The sequence below is a fragment of the Phaenicophaeus curvirostris genome, chromosome Z (assembly GCF_032191515.1).
Source record: "Phaenicophaeus curvirostris isolate KB17595 chromosome Z, BPBGC_Pcur_1.0, whole genome shotgun sequence".
Taxonomy (NCBI): Eukaryota; Metazoa; Chordata; class Aves; order Cuculiformes; family Cuculidae; genus Phaenicophaeus; species Phaenicophaeus curvirostris.
In genome coordinates, this window is record NC_091431.1 from 48,791,730 (window position 1) to 48,807,457 (window position 15,728).

At 43.7% G+C, this 15,728-nt stretch overlaps 1 protein-coding gene across 1 annotated transcript in view; it reads right to left on the reverse strand.

Annotated features, from left to right (window-relative positions):
* Positions 1–12,091: 12,091 nt before the first annotated feature.
* MRPS27 (mitochondrial ribosomal protein S27) overlaps positions 12,092–15,728 on the reverse strand; it is a 46,679-nt gene continuing 43,042 nt past the window's right edge. The window contains exon 11 of the mRNA XM_069881235.1: positions 12,092–12,503. Coding sequence (XP_069737336.1) covers positions 12,264–12,503 — 240 coding nt within the window. The 3' untranslated portion in view covers positions 12,092–12,263. The remainder of the gene's footprint in view (positions 12,504–15,728) is intronic.

The window sequence follows — 15,728 nt, forward strand, 5'->3', positions numbered from 1 at the left end:
GTTTTAACTACAGCAGCGGTCCTGAGACTAATATTACTTACACCACTTATTCCTGTGAATCAGGAGCAATTTCACTACAGTCAGGGAAGTTACAGTCATTTGGTCCTACTGTAAATGAAATTAGAATCAAGCCTTAAGTCTCTCCCCAAGCAATTTCATGATGGCTCAAGCATTACTTTTACTTTAAAAAAATAATAATAATTAGACAGTTACGGTTGATCTTAAAATGTACATTTACTTTTCTTCTACAAGAATATTAAACCCCTCATCTCGCTATTCTGAGGTATTGCAATGCCTATTCCATGCATTCCCTTTCAAATGGCAACAGTGCCTGGGTGCAACACAACGATGAACTCCTCCATTAGCTCCTCTTGCCCTTAATGTCTTTTCTGCCTGTGGAACTAATCTAACTGTGCTAGTCCTTGTACTACACAATTAGTTTAGTCTAACAGTCATCAAAATGTACCATGTACATTAACAATGAGTGCTGTTGATCAGCATAGATTTCTAGGAGCATGGTTTGTTATTGATTACTCTAATTATAAAATTCAATATCTGAGTGTAAAGGACACTCCATTTAAATGATGGTATTACCCATAACAGCATCTCCAGTCATGATCTTTATGCTATTACTATACTACTTCATATAAGTCAATGAAGAATTAACTTTGGGGATCCCACCCAACTCCTGAACTTAGACAGGGCCTCTCTTGCATGCCTTTTCAAAGTCCTGTGGTGGGTCTAACTTCATTGGCTTCTATTTTCACTCCATCTTTCACAGAAATCACTTTTAATTTTTTTAACTTACTTTACATACTGTGGTGAATGGAGATAACTGTGTATATGAATGTTTTTTTTTAATTGTCTATGATAGCTTATGCATTTTAGGTGAGTCCCAGTACTCATTTACTAAGATTTAATCAATTTGTTATTTGAATTTTCAATCCCTCCCACCATAAGCAATTCAGCTCCAAAGAGCACTTCCTGTGCATTTGGGACATTTCTGTCTATGCTTCTCTTTGTTCATCTGTCGCCAGAGGTTCTTGCTCAGTAATGATGTTTTGAAAGAAATAGTAATTTTGTTGGTCTGGATTTATTAGAAAAGGGAAAAGTGTAATGTTTACACTTGAAAGAAACTGTAAGCTTTCACTTCATCTTTTCACTTCATAATTGAACAAAACACTAAAAACAACTAGGGGAAAGCATTTCTTAGAATGCAATTGTATTATTCACCTGGTTTAAAATGGTTTGCTATTTAAAATTTAAAAAAAAACAAGGTCTGTTTGTTGTGACTTTACAAAAAAAAAAAAAATAACTAAATAAAACAACGGCATAAAAATATAGATAGGAAAAAAAAGAGCAAAAAAAAAGAACCATTTAAGCAGCTTCTCCACACCAGACTAGCTACAAGCTCCAAATGGCAGGAGCTACCTCTTCAAGACTGGGCTGTAATCACAACTTTAAAAGAAGAAATTTAAAATGTGCTTTCACGCATTTGCATGCAGCCATTATCTTCCAAACTATGGAAAGAAACAGTCTTGTTGCTGGCTGAGAAGCACCTCACACACCTCCTCTCTCTTGTTCTGAATGGTGTTTGTGTCAGTCTGCAGCTGTGTATGGTATTATGTCTTATAATCCCGCATCACTTCTATTCTATCCAGTCATATCTAATGTAGAAAATTAGTTTCCAGTGAAAGTAATATGTAGTGCTTTTATGATATTTGTGTGCAATATCCCCTCTTCCATTGAGGATATTTGATGTAAAAGAAACAAACTCAGTTCCACAATAAAATACAAAAGTGGTAAAGTGGTGTTGACATGTTTCTTGTTTTTGTGTATGTATCTTTTAAGTTTTCCCTTTCCTTCTTATTACCTACTTGACGGGTTTTCTCTCAAAAGACCGATGACTATTTAAATGATACAGAAGAACCAATCTCTACTTAGAAATCTGAAAATAAATACACAAGATTACTTCTAACTTGTGGTGTATAACATTAACATGATGTACCATGACGTACCATGACGTGGCTTCTTTTTGTTGTTCTCATTTCTGTATCCCTCAGCAGCATGAGAAAACAGCTTATTTTCACTAAGTACACATTCAAGGGGCTGTGTCAGAGGTGATACCCAATAAACTTAGATTGAACTGAGCCGAGTTTGGAAAAGGTCTTTTCCAAAGTTGCTGCAGTTTAACAAGAGTACTCAGCTTGTCTCTAATGGACATGGGCCCTTCCCAACTCTCACTACCCAGTAATCCTGGTGAGAGGGGATGGAGCGTTTGGGGAACCTGAGCTGTGTTTAGTTTTTTACTTTATAGACATCAGATTTTTCTTCTACTCCTGTTAAAGGGATGCTGCAAGATAGAATCATAGAATCATAGAATAACCAGGTTGGAAGAGAACCACTGGATCATCGAGTCCAACCATTCCTATCAAACACTAAACCATGCCCCTTAGCAACTCGTCCACCCGTGCCTTAAACACCTCCAGGGAAGGTGACTCAACCACCTCCCTGGGCAGCCTGTTCCAGTGCCCAATGACCCTTTCTGTGAAGAATTTTTTCCTAATGTCCAGCCTAAATCTCCCCTGGCGGAGCTTGAGGCCATTCCCTCTTGTCTTGTCCCCTGTCACTCGGAAGAAGAGGCCAGCACCCTCCTCTCTACAACGTCCTTTCAGGTAGTTGTAGAGAGCAATGAGGTCTCCCCTCAGCCTCCTCTTCTCCAGGCTAAACAACCCCAGCCCTCTCAGCCGTTCCTCGTAAGACCTGCTCTCCAGCCCCTTCACCAGCTTTGTTGCTCTTCTCTGGACTCGCTCCAGAGCCTCAACATCCTTCTTGTGGTGAGGGGCCCAGAACTGAACACAGGATTCAAGGAGCGGTCTCACCAGTGCTGAGTACAGAGGGAAAATAATCTCCCTGGACCTGCTGGTCATGCCGTTTCTGATACAAGCCAAGATGCCATTGGCCTTCTTGGCCACCTGGGCTCACTGCTGGCTCTTGTTCAGTCGCTGTCAACCAACACCCCCAGGTCCTTCTCCTCCAGGCAGCTTTCTAGACAGACTTCTCCTAGTCTGTAGCGCTGCACAGGGTTGTTGTGCCCCAAGTGCAGGACCCGGCATCTGGCCTTGTTAAACCTCATGCCATTGGACTCAGCCCAGCGGTCCAGCCTGTTCAGATCCCTTTGCAGAGCCTCCCTACCCTCCAGCAGATCGACACTTCCACCCAGCTCAGTGTCGTCTGCAAACTTGCTAAGGGTGCACTCGATGCCTTCATCCAGGTCATTGATAAAGACATTGAACAGGGCTGGACCCAGCACTGAGCCCTGGGGAACCCCACTTGACACTGGTCTCCAGGGGGATTTAACACCATTTACCACCACTCTCTGGGCAAGATCAGGCTTTCTGCCTTTGTAATTTTGCTTGCTGCTGTGTTACCTGACACGATGAGGTGCAGCAGTCAGCACTTACATTTTTTAAATCAGGGAGCTGGTAGTGCTGTGAAAGCAGGTAAAGGCTGGGGTGGCAGGGAGCAAGGAATGCTCACTCCTAAGAGAAGCAGTGGCCCTGTGGCATTTCCTTCACCCTCAGATAGCAGTCTTTCTTGTGGGCCATTATCCATCTTCAACACCTAACATTTCATTCATAACTGCTAATGATATTAATAAGAAATATTGTGTTTGGGCTGAGTGTGGCAAAGTAGGAAGAAATGCAGACCAGATGAGGATACTCAACTTACATCTCAAGTATAATCCTGCATATGTCTCAATCAAGGTTTTTTAGGCTGTTGTTTTAGAGTAGCCTGATGCTACTTAAAATATATTAAAATGATTGTGGAAAGCACATCAGGCAGGTCTTCAGATGAAATTATTCAGTCGCATAGTGAAGCTCTGGATTTGCACAGGTAGGGACCAGCCGTGGGACCTGCAGGTAGAAGCAGGCCAGCTCGGTCTGTAGCATTTGGCTTGCTGCTTCCAGAGGGCAAGCAAAAGCTCCTTTCTTCAACAGCTACTGAGAAGAAGAAATTTGATTTCCACTACTGATGTTAATCAATAAATTCAATCAATCAGTTTATGAAGTATTTCAGATAGCATGGGTTCTCAGAGCTTTTTGGTCTATCTAAAATGAGGGCTGTCTTGTGGCATCCTAGATCTGGAGACTGTTCTGTAGTTGAGAAGAAACTGTAGCTTTTCATCCTACGATGGGGTAAAAAGAGATATCCAGGGCTCTCTTGAATAATAGTCGTGGTGACATCTCATAGATCTAGCTTATTCCCAGCACTGCAGCAAAGCTCCTTGGCTTCCTAGAGGGTGCCTCTGGATAAGTGGTACATCTGCAGCACATGCATTGCACATGACCTTCACTCAGTGAGCACTTTTTGACCACAGACTACTGCTGTGGTCCCTGCTTTCATTTCTCACAGACAGGGGCCAATCCACACTAGCAGAAAGCCCCCAGTGCATTGTCCTCTGTTGTGTTGCATCTGCTTTTTTCAGATTCAGACCAAAAGCACCAGAGGCTGAGTGATGCTGAATATCCTCAGCTTATAAGGGAATTTACTGGGGTTTGACTGCATGCTTAATGTTATTTCCACCAGAAATGAAATCCTAAGGAGAACTAAAGAATTAAATCAGCAGGCACCGTAGTCTGCGTGTGCTCTGTTCACTGGTTCTCACAGATCCTTACCATTTGATGTAGCTGCTTATTTGCAGTTCAACAACTCCAGCGTCAACAAGACCAGTGTGAATAGCTGGCAAGGCAGGGGGGGAGGGTGACTTAGCATCTGCTGTCGGCTTCACTGCCAAAACTATTGCATATGCTACGATTTACACATCATATTGCAGCTCAGTCCATTGCCCATGCTTGCGAATTACACAGAGAAGATATATGAAAGAAATTGAACTTATGTCAATATAAACAAAGCTAAATATACATAATCTATATACACTGAGGTTACACCCTGTATACCTGTTCATGTCCAGAAATTAATTTTGATTGAGCTTTTACAAACCTCATGTTGTCTCAGCCCAGCTGTGTCACTTCCTCCACTTAAAGCGTTGAAGGTAAACTGAACCACAGAGACACTTAATATAATCCCCCTAGAGTGTAAATCAGTATTCCAGGAAGAATTTACAAAGATGCATTTACCATGTGCAAGGACCAGAACAAGCTTGAAAGTTTCTTTTCCAATTCATGTAAGGGAGGAATTGACAGGATTTGCAACAAATAAGACATACTAAAAGCTGCATTTTGTCCTGATAATCTAATGTGCTTGTCAATGGAGTTCTAATGCTATTTCTGTGCATAGGGCATCTGCAGTTTAGAATAGGTTGAGCAGACTTGAGTTTATCAGAAAGGTTTAAGAGCAGCAACAGAGTTAGTACCATGCATTGCTAGCTGAGTTTAGTAACAACTTTGTGATTACTAGAAGATAGGCATTTTTCTGCGAGGAGATTGACCTAGAGTAGATGGTACAGTTTTAACATCAATCACATTTAGTATCTTAAGTTACTTTTGAATTAGTATTTTGTCACTAATTCTTGACCTATACTTCATTTTCCACAATTTTAATTTGAAGGAGTCACTGTCCCAAGTTCAGGTTGTTTGTTGCCTATATCAGCAGTAGTTTATCTTCTTCAGTTGAAGAGCTTTGTCTTCATCTCAACATTTGATATCATTATATTTCTGAGAAGGTAATTTTAACTTTACTTTCCACAGACGTGCTCAAATACTCACTAGAAATCTGTTTTGCAGGATTCAGTTGTTTCTACATAAACAGCCCCAGCAAAACCAGCACCAGTACTTGCAGAATCAGAGACTTTTCAGTGGACATCTTGCTTCCCTCAAAGTCAAGGGTGCAATTCTCCTTTTAACTATGACTCTCAGATTCCTGAAGAGGTGGGATATGAGAGGGCACTTAAGCTGTGCCCTGGGCTGTCTTCTGTCTGTCTCAGCAGAACAGTGATGGCTGCTCAGGTCAAAAACCCTTTCTTACCAGCCAGCCTCCATCTGCACCTGGGGTAGGTAATCATTCGAGTCTTAAGAGTGACAAAGGAGCCCTGGGGATAGTAGGCAGCTGGGAGAGGTTAGTGGGGAGGGAGCAGGTGCCCCGAGCCCTGTGTTTGGCTCAATACCAGCACTGTGTGTGAAACACAGCATCTGACTGGGTCCAGGAGTACCTAGTAACCTTATCTCGGCAGGGTCAGATGTTACCACAAATAGGGCCCATCTGTACAAGGCTTCAGGCAACTTTTATTTGAGCTGCAAGGGAATAAATATATAAATTTTCCTCTTGTGAATAATGGACAATGACCTTGAGTACTTCGCTAGAAGTGCTCTGCCAGTGACACTTGTGGGAGGAAGAGTTAAATATTTACTTACCTAATACGCAGTGTATTTGGTGTCTGACATGACTTTGAATTGGGAAGTTGCTTTTTGAATTAGAACAAAGAGCCTTAACCTTTAAAGGGCTGGTTCCTTTCCTAACAGCAGCCAATTTCGAGCCAACAGGCTTTGCATTTATACTGGTTTCTGTTTCTTTTGTCTAGCATTGTTGTGAGAAGGGCTGCCTCCCACGCCTGGGGAAATGTGACAGGGCTGTAACACTGCCTAGCATTGCAAGACTGGCAAGGCTGTACCATACGTATTAGTGCAGGCACATATGATTAAGGCTACTAGTCACCTTGTTGGCACGCACAGCCCAGTGACTGCATGTAAATGTAATGTTTCTAGCACTGGGTGACTTTCCTCTGCCTTCAGTTATACATACACCAGAGTAGGGAAATCATCAAAAGACTTCCATGAAGAAGGATACATCCCTGTTACTTAGAAATACACTGACATGGGAGAAACTATAATAGCTTTAATCCAAACCACAGTTAGTCGTGAAGAAACATTTCTAAGAGAGGTGACATATATAAGAAAAAAAAAAAAAGAAAGAAAATAGTACTACTGCTAAGAAAGGTTTTAGTCTGTTACCTCTAGGAAATTTTGTGCCAGTCCGATTCACACACAGAAAGGTCTAGGCAGTTGTCTGAAACAGTGCAGCAAGAAGCAGCAATATTTCATAGAATCATAGAATCATAGACTCATAGACTCATAGAATCACAGAATCATAGAATAACCAGGTTGGAAGAGACCCACCGGATCATCGAGTCCAACCATTCCTATCAAACACTAAACCATGCCCCTTAGCAACTCGTCCACCCGTGCCTTAAACACCTCCAGGGAAGGTGACTCAACCACCTCCCTGGGCAGCCTGTTCCAGTGCCCAATGACCCTTTCTGTGAAGAATTTTTTCCTAATGTCCAGCCTAAATCTCCCCTGGCGGAGCTTGAGGCCATTCCCTCTTGTCCTGTCCCCCGTCACTTGGTAGAAGAGGCCATCACCCTCCTCTCTACAACGTCCTTTCAGGTAGTTGTAGAGAACAATGAGGTCTCCCCTCAGCCTCCTCTTCTCCAGGCTAAACAACCCCAGCTCTCTCAGCCGTTCCTCGTAAGACCTGCTCTCCAGCCCCTTCACCAGCTTTGTTGCTCTTCTCTGGACTCGCTCCAGAGCCTCAACATCCTTCTTGTGGTGAGGGGCCCAGAACTGAACACAGGATTCAAGGAGCGGTCTCACCAGAGCTGAGTACAGAGGGAGAACAATCTCCCTGGACCTGCTGGTCACGCCGTTTCTGATACAAGCCAAGATGCCATTGGCCTTCTTGGCCACCTGGGCACACTGCTGGCTCTTGTTCAGTCGCTGTCAACCAACACCCCCAGGTCCCTCTCCTCCAGGCAGCTTTCTAGACAGACTTCTCCTAGTCTGTAGCGCTGCACAGGGTTGTTGTGCCCCAAGAGCAGGACTCGGCATTTGGCCTTGTTAAACCTCATGCCATTGGACTCAGCCCAGTGGTCCAGCCTGTTCAGATCCCTTTGCAGAGCCTCCCTACCCTCCAGCAGATCAACACTTCCACCCAGCTTAGTGTCGTCCGCAAACTTGCTAGGGGTGCACTCGATGCCTTCATCCAGGTCATTGATAAAGACATTGAACAGGGCTGGACCCAGCACTGAGCCCTGGGGAACCCCACTTGTCACTGGCCTCCAGCTGGATTTCACACCATTTCCCACCGCTCTCTGGGCCCGGCCATCCAACCAGTTTTCCACCCAGGAGAGTGTGCGCCTGTCCAGGCCAGAGGCTGACAGTTTCCAAAGCAGAATGCTGTGAGAAACTGTGTCAAAGGCTTTACTGAAGTCCAGGAAGATACATCCATAGCCTTTCCCTCATCCAGCAGCCGAGTCACTTTGTCATAGAAGGCGATCAGGTTCGTTTGGCAAGACCTGCCTTTTGTGAACCTGTGTTGACTGGGCCTGATCACCCGGTTCTCTTGCATGTGCTTCATGGTAGCACTCAAGATCACCTGCTCCATGACCTTCCCTGGCACTGAGGTCAGACTGACAGGCCGGTAGGTCCCTGGGTCCTCCCTGCGACCCTTCTTGTAGATGGGCACAACATCAGCCAGCCTCCAGTCCAGTGGGACTTCCCCAGTCTTCCAGGACTGTTGGAAGATGATGGAAAGGGGTTTGGCCAGCACATCTGCCAGCTCCTTCAATACCTTTGGATGAATCCCATCTGGCCCCATAGACTTGTGGGTGTCTAGTCGGGCTAGCAAGGCTCTGACCACCTCCTCTTGGATCATGGGAGTCTCATTTTGCTCCTCTAGCTGCTCAGTTTGCACACGTCTTAGGGAAGAAATGCTCACTGGGTTGTAAGCGTGCATCAAGTGAATACCAGTGTGCAGGACTGGATGAAATCAGCAGCTTTTTTTGTTTGTAGAATACAGAAGTTGTTTGTTTGTTTTAAATGCATATACACACATATCCACATTCTTCAATTAGTAGCAATGAAACAAAAAGTTTAAGCAGCAGTGGAACAAAAGCTGCTGTGCGGTTTATCAGCCTCCTTTTAAATGCATTCAGCTGCATCACGGTGGGTGATGGCTATCACATCAGTGCACACAACTATGTGGTAGAGCAGACAGAACTACCTGGAGCCCAGTTTCACTCCTAGGGGTTGCTACAAGTGTTTTTCAAATTTCTTTTTAAGGACACTCCAGCAAGCAGCTGAAAAGCAGGCTGTGTGTACAACATGACTTATGCAAGGGGGCAAACAGCCAAGGCTATCTTACTTTTCCTGGGGTGGGAAGGAGAATAGCAGGTAAGTCAAGCTGTGTTAGTTGATACTCTGCTGATTTTTCATGCTGCTGCATTTGTTGCACACAGCTACTGTCCATGTCTCCCTTGGGAAGCCAAGCACATGCCTGAACAGCACAGGTCTCAGATGATCTGTTGACCTTCCTCAGAGCTAGCAGGGAGGAGAGAGCACCAAAGACGAGCGTACCTTGCTCTCTTCCCTCAAGCTGCTAATTCATATTTCCAACCTCTTGAGAGTGAGCTTTGTCCAGGGGCCTCAAAACTCAAGAGTTCATGAGCACCGGGTGCCCTGGGCTGCTGTCTGCAGATCCAGGGGTGTGCTGCTGAGATAGGGATGCAGGGCAAAGAGACATAGCTGGACTCCCTTGAGAAAGGGAAGAAATACATGTGAGATGACATTTGGGAGGAACTTGAAGGGAATCAAGAATGAGGTCAAAGAAGACACAGCAATGAGGATTTCTGGAGAACTGAAGAGGGTATAGGTAGGCTTGTGGGAAGTATGAGGATTTGCTCTGTGAGGAAACACTGTTTTTGCAGAAGCTGTGCTCTATTTAGTGAGTCAGCACTGAGATGTGGCATAGGGAGAAGCAAGGCGGAGGCTACTCGACCATGGAGAAATATTTGGCTGGGGCATGAGGGGGTGGGAAGAAGGGCCATAGTTTGCAGTCAGTAGTTTCTCACTCAGGCTGATACTGAGGGGGCAGAAAAAAGAGAGGGCTTGTCAAACCTTCGGCTTCTTAAGCCACAAATGGTCCGGACACTCTGCTTTAGGCCTTGGATTTGATGTCCTTCACCTGGCCCCAAGAATCTGCTTTGCTTCCTGTGAAGCATTTTGCAGGCACTCCCCCATGCTCCTCCTAAAGTCACAGCAGGGTGTGGGAGGAGATTAGAAAGGTTGTGTCTGCATTGTTTGAGTTTAGGCTTTGGACTGGGCTCAGTGTGTTCAAACCCACAGTGTCTGGAGTAAAACAGGAAGGCAACCTGTAATATTTATCAACAGTTTACTCAGAGCTCAGAGGAAGATTTTTTTTTTTCTCTTATTGCTGCAGTAGTTAAGTCTAAATAAATGGAACGTGGGTTAGCTGGCGGGGGGCGGGGGGAGAAGTGAAGCATGCTCTGTGAGAGCAGGGTGCACAGCAGCTGGCAGCTTGCTGGAGCCCAATTAGCATTAGCAGCCTGATGCATCCACCAAGCAGGGTGAGAGAGGGTGGAGGAGGGGCCAGAAAAAGGCTCCCTGTGCTGCCAAGAAACAGATGCTAGCAAGAAACAAGGAGAAACATGGCCATGCCCATTGTGGCCTAGCCAAATAGTGTCTTGTAAGCAACAGGATCAGCAGCTGCAGCGACTAGAGGCCATGTGTCAGCAAGAAGGGTCTTTAAAACTGTGGTGGTGTAGAGAAGATCCCAGGAGGGAGAGGTGGTGCCTGTGGAGAGAAGCTGAGAAAGGAATCAAAATGCAGCAGTAATTGTGAATCTTTCGAGGTACAACCCATGTTTTGATACTGAAGAACAGAAGTATGTGGACAGGAGAAGGGACACTTCAGTCTCCTGTGGCTGGACTAGGAGTGAAGACCACTGTAAATCCGTTTTTCAGGAAATGGTTCTTTGCAGCATGCTTGGCCTCCTACTCTCCCTTAAGGCTCCCTAGCTTTTTACTCCTAGTAATCAGAAAGCATTTAGACAAAAAAAGAGGAAAAAATTTCAGGCTTGACAGAAGGTTGTCCAGGGAAGTCTACTGTTGGTTTAGTTAGGCCAATCCACAAAATCATCCACTTACCTGGAAAAAGCATACTCTTACTGCTCTGTGGAACCTTCTAACAAGATGGGGTGAAGGACGTTATTGCCAAGTTCTTGAATGAGGAAAAGCCATCAGGCTCTGAGTGCATTTGGTGGGATTAAGAGAGGTATTTGGTGGATGCAAAGGAGATACTTTCCTAAACTTAAAACTAAGTTCACTTCACAGATTCACAGTATGTTCTCACTGGATTTACAGCAAGTTTGTTATTCTGGTTTTACCACTGTAAGGCAAGACAGGTGTATAAAACTGGAAATACTTCTCAGACCCTGTGGTAAAGCATAGTGAGGCAACACTGTTGTTGCCATAACGTGCTGCAATACAGCAGGCTGTTGCTAGGGTCTCCCTGTTTTCAAGGAACTTGCTGCCAAGTCATTGGCTGCAGCTGATGAGATCCTGTGGTGACAGGGAAATCTAAGCAGGGATGAACGCTAATGCATCTCACGACCAATGCAGTGTGATCCCTTCCTCTTTTGCTGCTTCCCTGTGCTCTGCATGAATAGCTACATTATTTTAGCAATCTGAAGAATGGGGCATGGGACTGTGTACACAGCTGAGGCAAGAAGGGATTTAAGACAAAAACCTCATGAAACAGCACCCGGAATATAAAGAAAAACTGCACTGCAGTATAAGCCTCCATAGCGTTTGCAGAGGTGATTGTGCACATTTCTCTACAGACCTTATAAGTGGAGCAGACCTGCCCTAGCAAAGTCAGAATTTCTAACTTCCCTACAGGGAAGGCACATCTGAAAACCTGTTCAAGTGCTAACTCAAAAGGTGGAAACTCTTTCAAGAAGCCTAAAGATAGGCTTCCAGCTCCAAGTATAGTAGCCTGAATTTTCCAAATGAGCTGGGGGAAAAAAAACGCAATCAATATACGTTAATCCTCTTAGTGTCTCAAGTTCAGTGTAGCCAAGGCATTCTTTCCTGTGGGAAACCCCTACTGAAACAACTTGTGTTTGAAATTCTTCCCTCTTCTTTTGTTTCTTCCACACTCTACATCTTTCACCACAGGCAAGCTACTTCTTACGCCTTTGTTTCTTTGTGTTGTCTCCATCCCACCCTCTGCCTGGATGATGTCAGGAGGAAAATATACCATATACAAGATGATGATTTCTAAACCATGTGCTTTTCTTTATGAAACAGGCAAAATGGGAAAAATTTAATTTGCATGTAGCAGTCACAGACAGTTACACTTGCAACAGGACTGAAGTGAAATATTAATAAAGGTGAGCGCTTCAGTTCCCTGGCAGACCAGTACGGTACTCTTTGAGTTCCAGTGCTAAGCAGATGCGTTAGCTAGCTTCCTAGCCTCCATTTCCTGCTTAGCTTTTTCTCTCATCTCTTTTTCTCTCTCAATGAGAGCAGCTTGTTCTTGCTCCCACTCCTTTAGCTTCTGCTCATGTTTTGCAATGTCTTCCACTTCACATGCTGGCAGCTTTTCCTTGACAAGTTGGGTGGTCAGGGTTAACAGACTTTCAGATTCAACCTTTCCAAGTGAATGCAGCTTAGAGTACAGCTCCTGTAATAAAAAGGGACGTGGTAGGGAGTAAGAAGGAGAGAACTAGTCAGTGACAAAATAATCACCCACAAAACACTTCCCTGTAACAACAAATGCATTTCTTGAAATGGTACCGGAACAGGTTTTTTGAGTAGTAACACTAGAACAATGAAGTTTCATTTTTATTAAACACTGAAATTCTCTTTATTTTTCTAAGTTCAGTTAATCTGGTATTAACAAAGATCAGATCTACAATAAATACAATCTAAACAACACAGATTTGATTGGCTTCACGCTATCTGCATTAGCATCCCTCTCAAGAGATGCACATCACTTTAAATGTTCTCTTACTACTAGTAGGCAGGCTTAAGTAGCTCCCATGATTCTTCTTCCCAACAGTTACTGTGATCTGAGGTTTGACTACACTTCCACAGACTGTATGACAGCACTAAAGCAAGTGATGTTTTTTCAGCGATATTCTACACTGAAACTAAGCGCAGATCTTCAGTAAAAAGCAGTACAGTATTTCTCTCTTAAGCTTTACTTATCCAGATTTCATGCAGCATAACAATATTAAAATTCACTTAAAATGATGACTCATTCAGTGATACTATTTCTGGCTCTCTGGAATCTTTAGTGTGATCACTCACTAACAATATGATTAAGTGCTTTAAAAGTGCAGATACACAACCAGGGATGAGTTTCCTGGAGGAGAAAGATGACATGGCACTGGCAGTTTCTTTACCCCTCACTCACTCATTGGACAGCAACACATTTTCCTGATGGTTGTTTTAAAGAAAATGTTTTATGGAGCCCAGCCCTTTATTATGTGTCCTAAAGAAAGGTACATCTATGGTTCTTTCCTGAGCCTTCTGAATGAAGACTATTATTTTGCATTGCAAAATGATGGAAAGAAGATGTAGGGATCATTCATCTCCAAAGAAAATAGCAATTTTGGGGCCATGCAGGTATCCGGATTTCCACTCCCAGTTATCACTGTAAGGCTAGGTACTGTGCTGCTAGCACACAGTGTTCATCTTACCCCAGCCCATGCTGACAATAATCAGCAAAAGCACTGACCCTCAGCTCCTGTCTTACGGCTCTGCCTTGCTTTTATGCAGTCAACTATTATGTTCCCTCTGAGACCTCTCAGTTTCTTCCCGCTTTATCCAACACAACTGCAGGCTTTACTGTGTTCTACCAGACATTGGAAGTGTTGAACTGGACAGAGAGCAGATTAAAGACTGTTTAAAATGTTAGGCATGCAGGTCTGAGGGGCTTGGGTATTTGGCTCTATTTGTTTTTATTTTTTATCATAAAGAATGAAAAAAAAAACAGTGGCTTTGAAGCTAATGGGAGTGAAATCAAACTCAATAGTATTTAGGTGTACTCTGTTTTGTTTGAGATGTCAGTAAGTAAACAGGGCATCGGTGAGAAACGTGAAGTCCACGCAGCTTGGGTCTAGAGAAAGAAAATGACAAATAAACTCATGTTTATACATTAGGTTCAGTTTATATGTAGTTGGTTTAGATCATTCAGACCATCCATACGTTAGTGCTTACACTACTAAGGATGCACTGAAAGGGAGGCCTGTGCACTGAAGCCAAGCAGTACCAAACTCAACTCCAGAAAGGTGAAAAAAATGGGAACTAGTGGCACCCCCCTCTCTGAAACCACTGCTGGTGCCACTGAACGCCTGGAATCTTCCCTGCTCTGCTGAGAAACATTAGTGAAACTAATTTAGGAAAGCAGCAGGCTCTATGTCCTGCAGGTACCACAAGGGCTCATTCTTAAGTGGCTAAATCATTGATTTCTATGAGCAGTCTCCAGGGTTCAGCTACAGAAGGACCGCTGCTGTCAGAGAGGGTGTTCCTAGCATTTATGTGATGAAATGCTTGCCCATTGATCATTGACAAAGATGGATGGATGGAACTGTCTGTGGAGCACTGTACTGAGTAGTGTGCCTCAGTATATGTAATCTGAAAACAGGTAACTACAACATGAATGACAGCATCAAGCAGAAAGTTTAAACTACAGCTCTAAAGGCTTTATCTGGAAAGAGCCAAATGCCCTTGAGCTCAATTTGTTTTACTGGAAGTGAAGGACATGCTGCCTCTCACATACTGTATCTGCTGTGCTGCCATAGCTTTTTCAGGTACTTCCACACATGGCTGTTCTGAAAGTTGGTATAAGACACGGAATCCAAACGTGTATAAAATCCATGCAGAACAAGGTATATTTCTAGACAAGAACTGTATTGTCTGGAGCAAATCCACATGCTTTTCCTTGCATACCCAGGTGCATGACTTGTGAAAGACATAGAAGCAACTGGTTTTGAGCTCAAGAAGAACGACTGCGACATGCTGGCTAATACAGGGCTACACAAAGTGCAACAGAAGGTTTTCAGCAGCAGAACTGCAAATTCTCTTTGTTGGGGTTGTATTACATCAGGGGCAGATAATCTGTGCTAGGACAGCAGCTGCAAATTCCAACACCAGGTTGCTTTAGAGCTGCCACCCTCCCTCAGACTTGTATGGATTTCTAGTGAATTTCTGTGTCCTGTGAATTATGCCTATAGTTGTCCAAGGGTCCAATTGGAAGACTGGCTGCTGCTGGCCTAATGGACTTGAGAAAGAGTTGGAGAGCTCTTTCAGGCTTAGCTGAAATGGCATTCTGACTTGAGAGCTCCTTTTCTCATCCAAACAACCAGAAAACATGGCTTATTTATATATAAATTACTGTTGGATGCTTAGATTTCACAAGATGGCTATGTCTTTCATTAAATTCACACTTTTCTGATGAAAGCTTAGGGGCAAGCATTCAGGCTGTAGTTTGTTTGCTCAAAGTCACGATATTCACTACCACATGCAGGAATGCCTAAACTGGGGTTAACTGTGGAGCCTGTGGAAAGCTTGAAGGGAGGAGAAAACTATCCTCCTGGCATCAGCCTATCCCCAATGTGACATTTAGGCCTTGTTCTGAGCACTTTGCATTATCTTCTTCTAGACAATGCACAGACAATGAGACTCATATAAATGTCTCCTCCCTTCAAAGGGCACTTGTGTTTACCTAATTCACTGTAATTCATCCAGGTGTTAATTATTACATGCTGAGCACCCACTGATTCCTAAACATCTGAATAAAAAAGTTCTCAGAGCCTACAAAGTAAGTTTAATATCTAAAGATGAGTGGCAAATAATTTATGAAAATTAAAAGAAGAAAAAAAGAAGGCAAAATTGTGTGTCT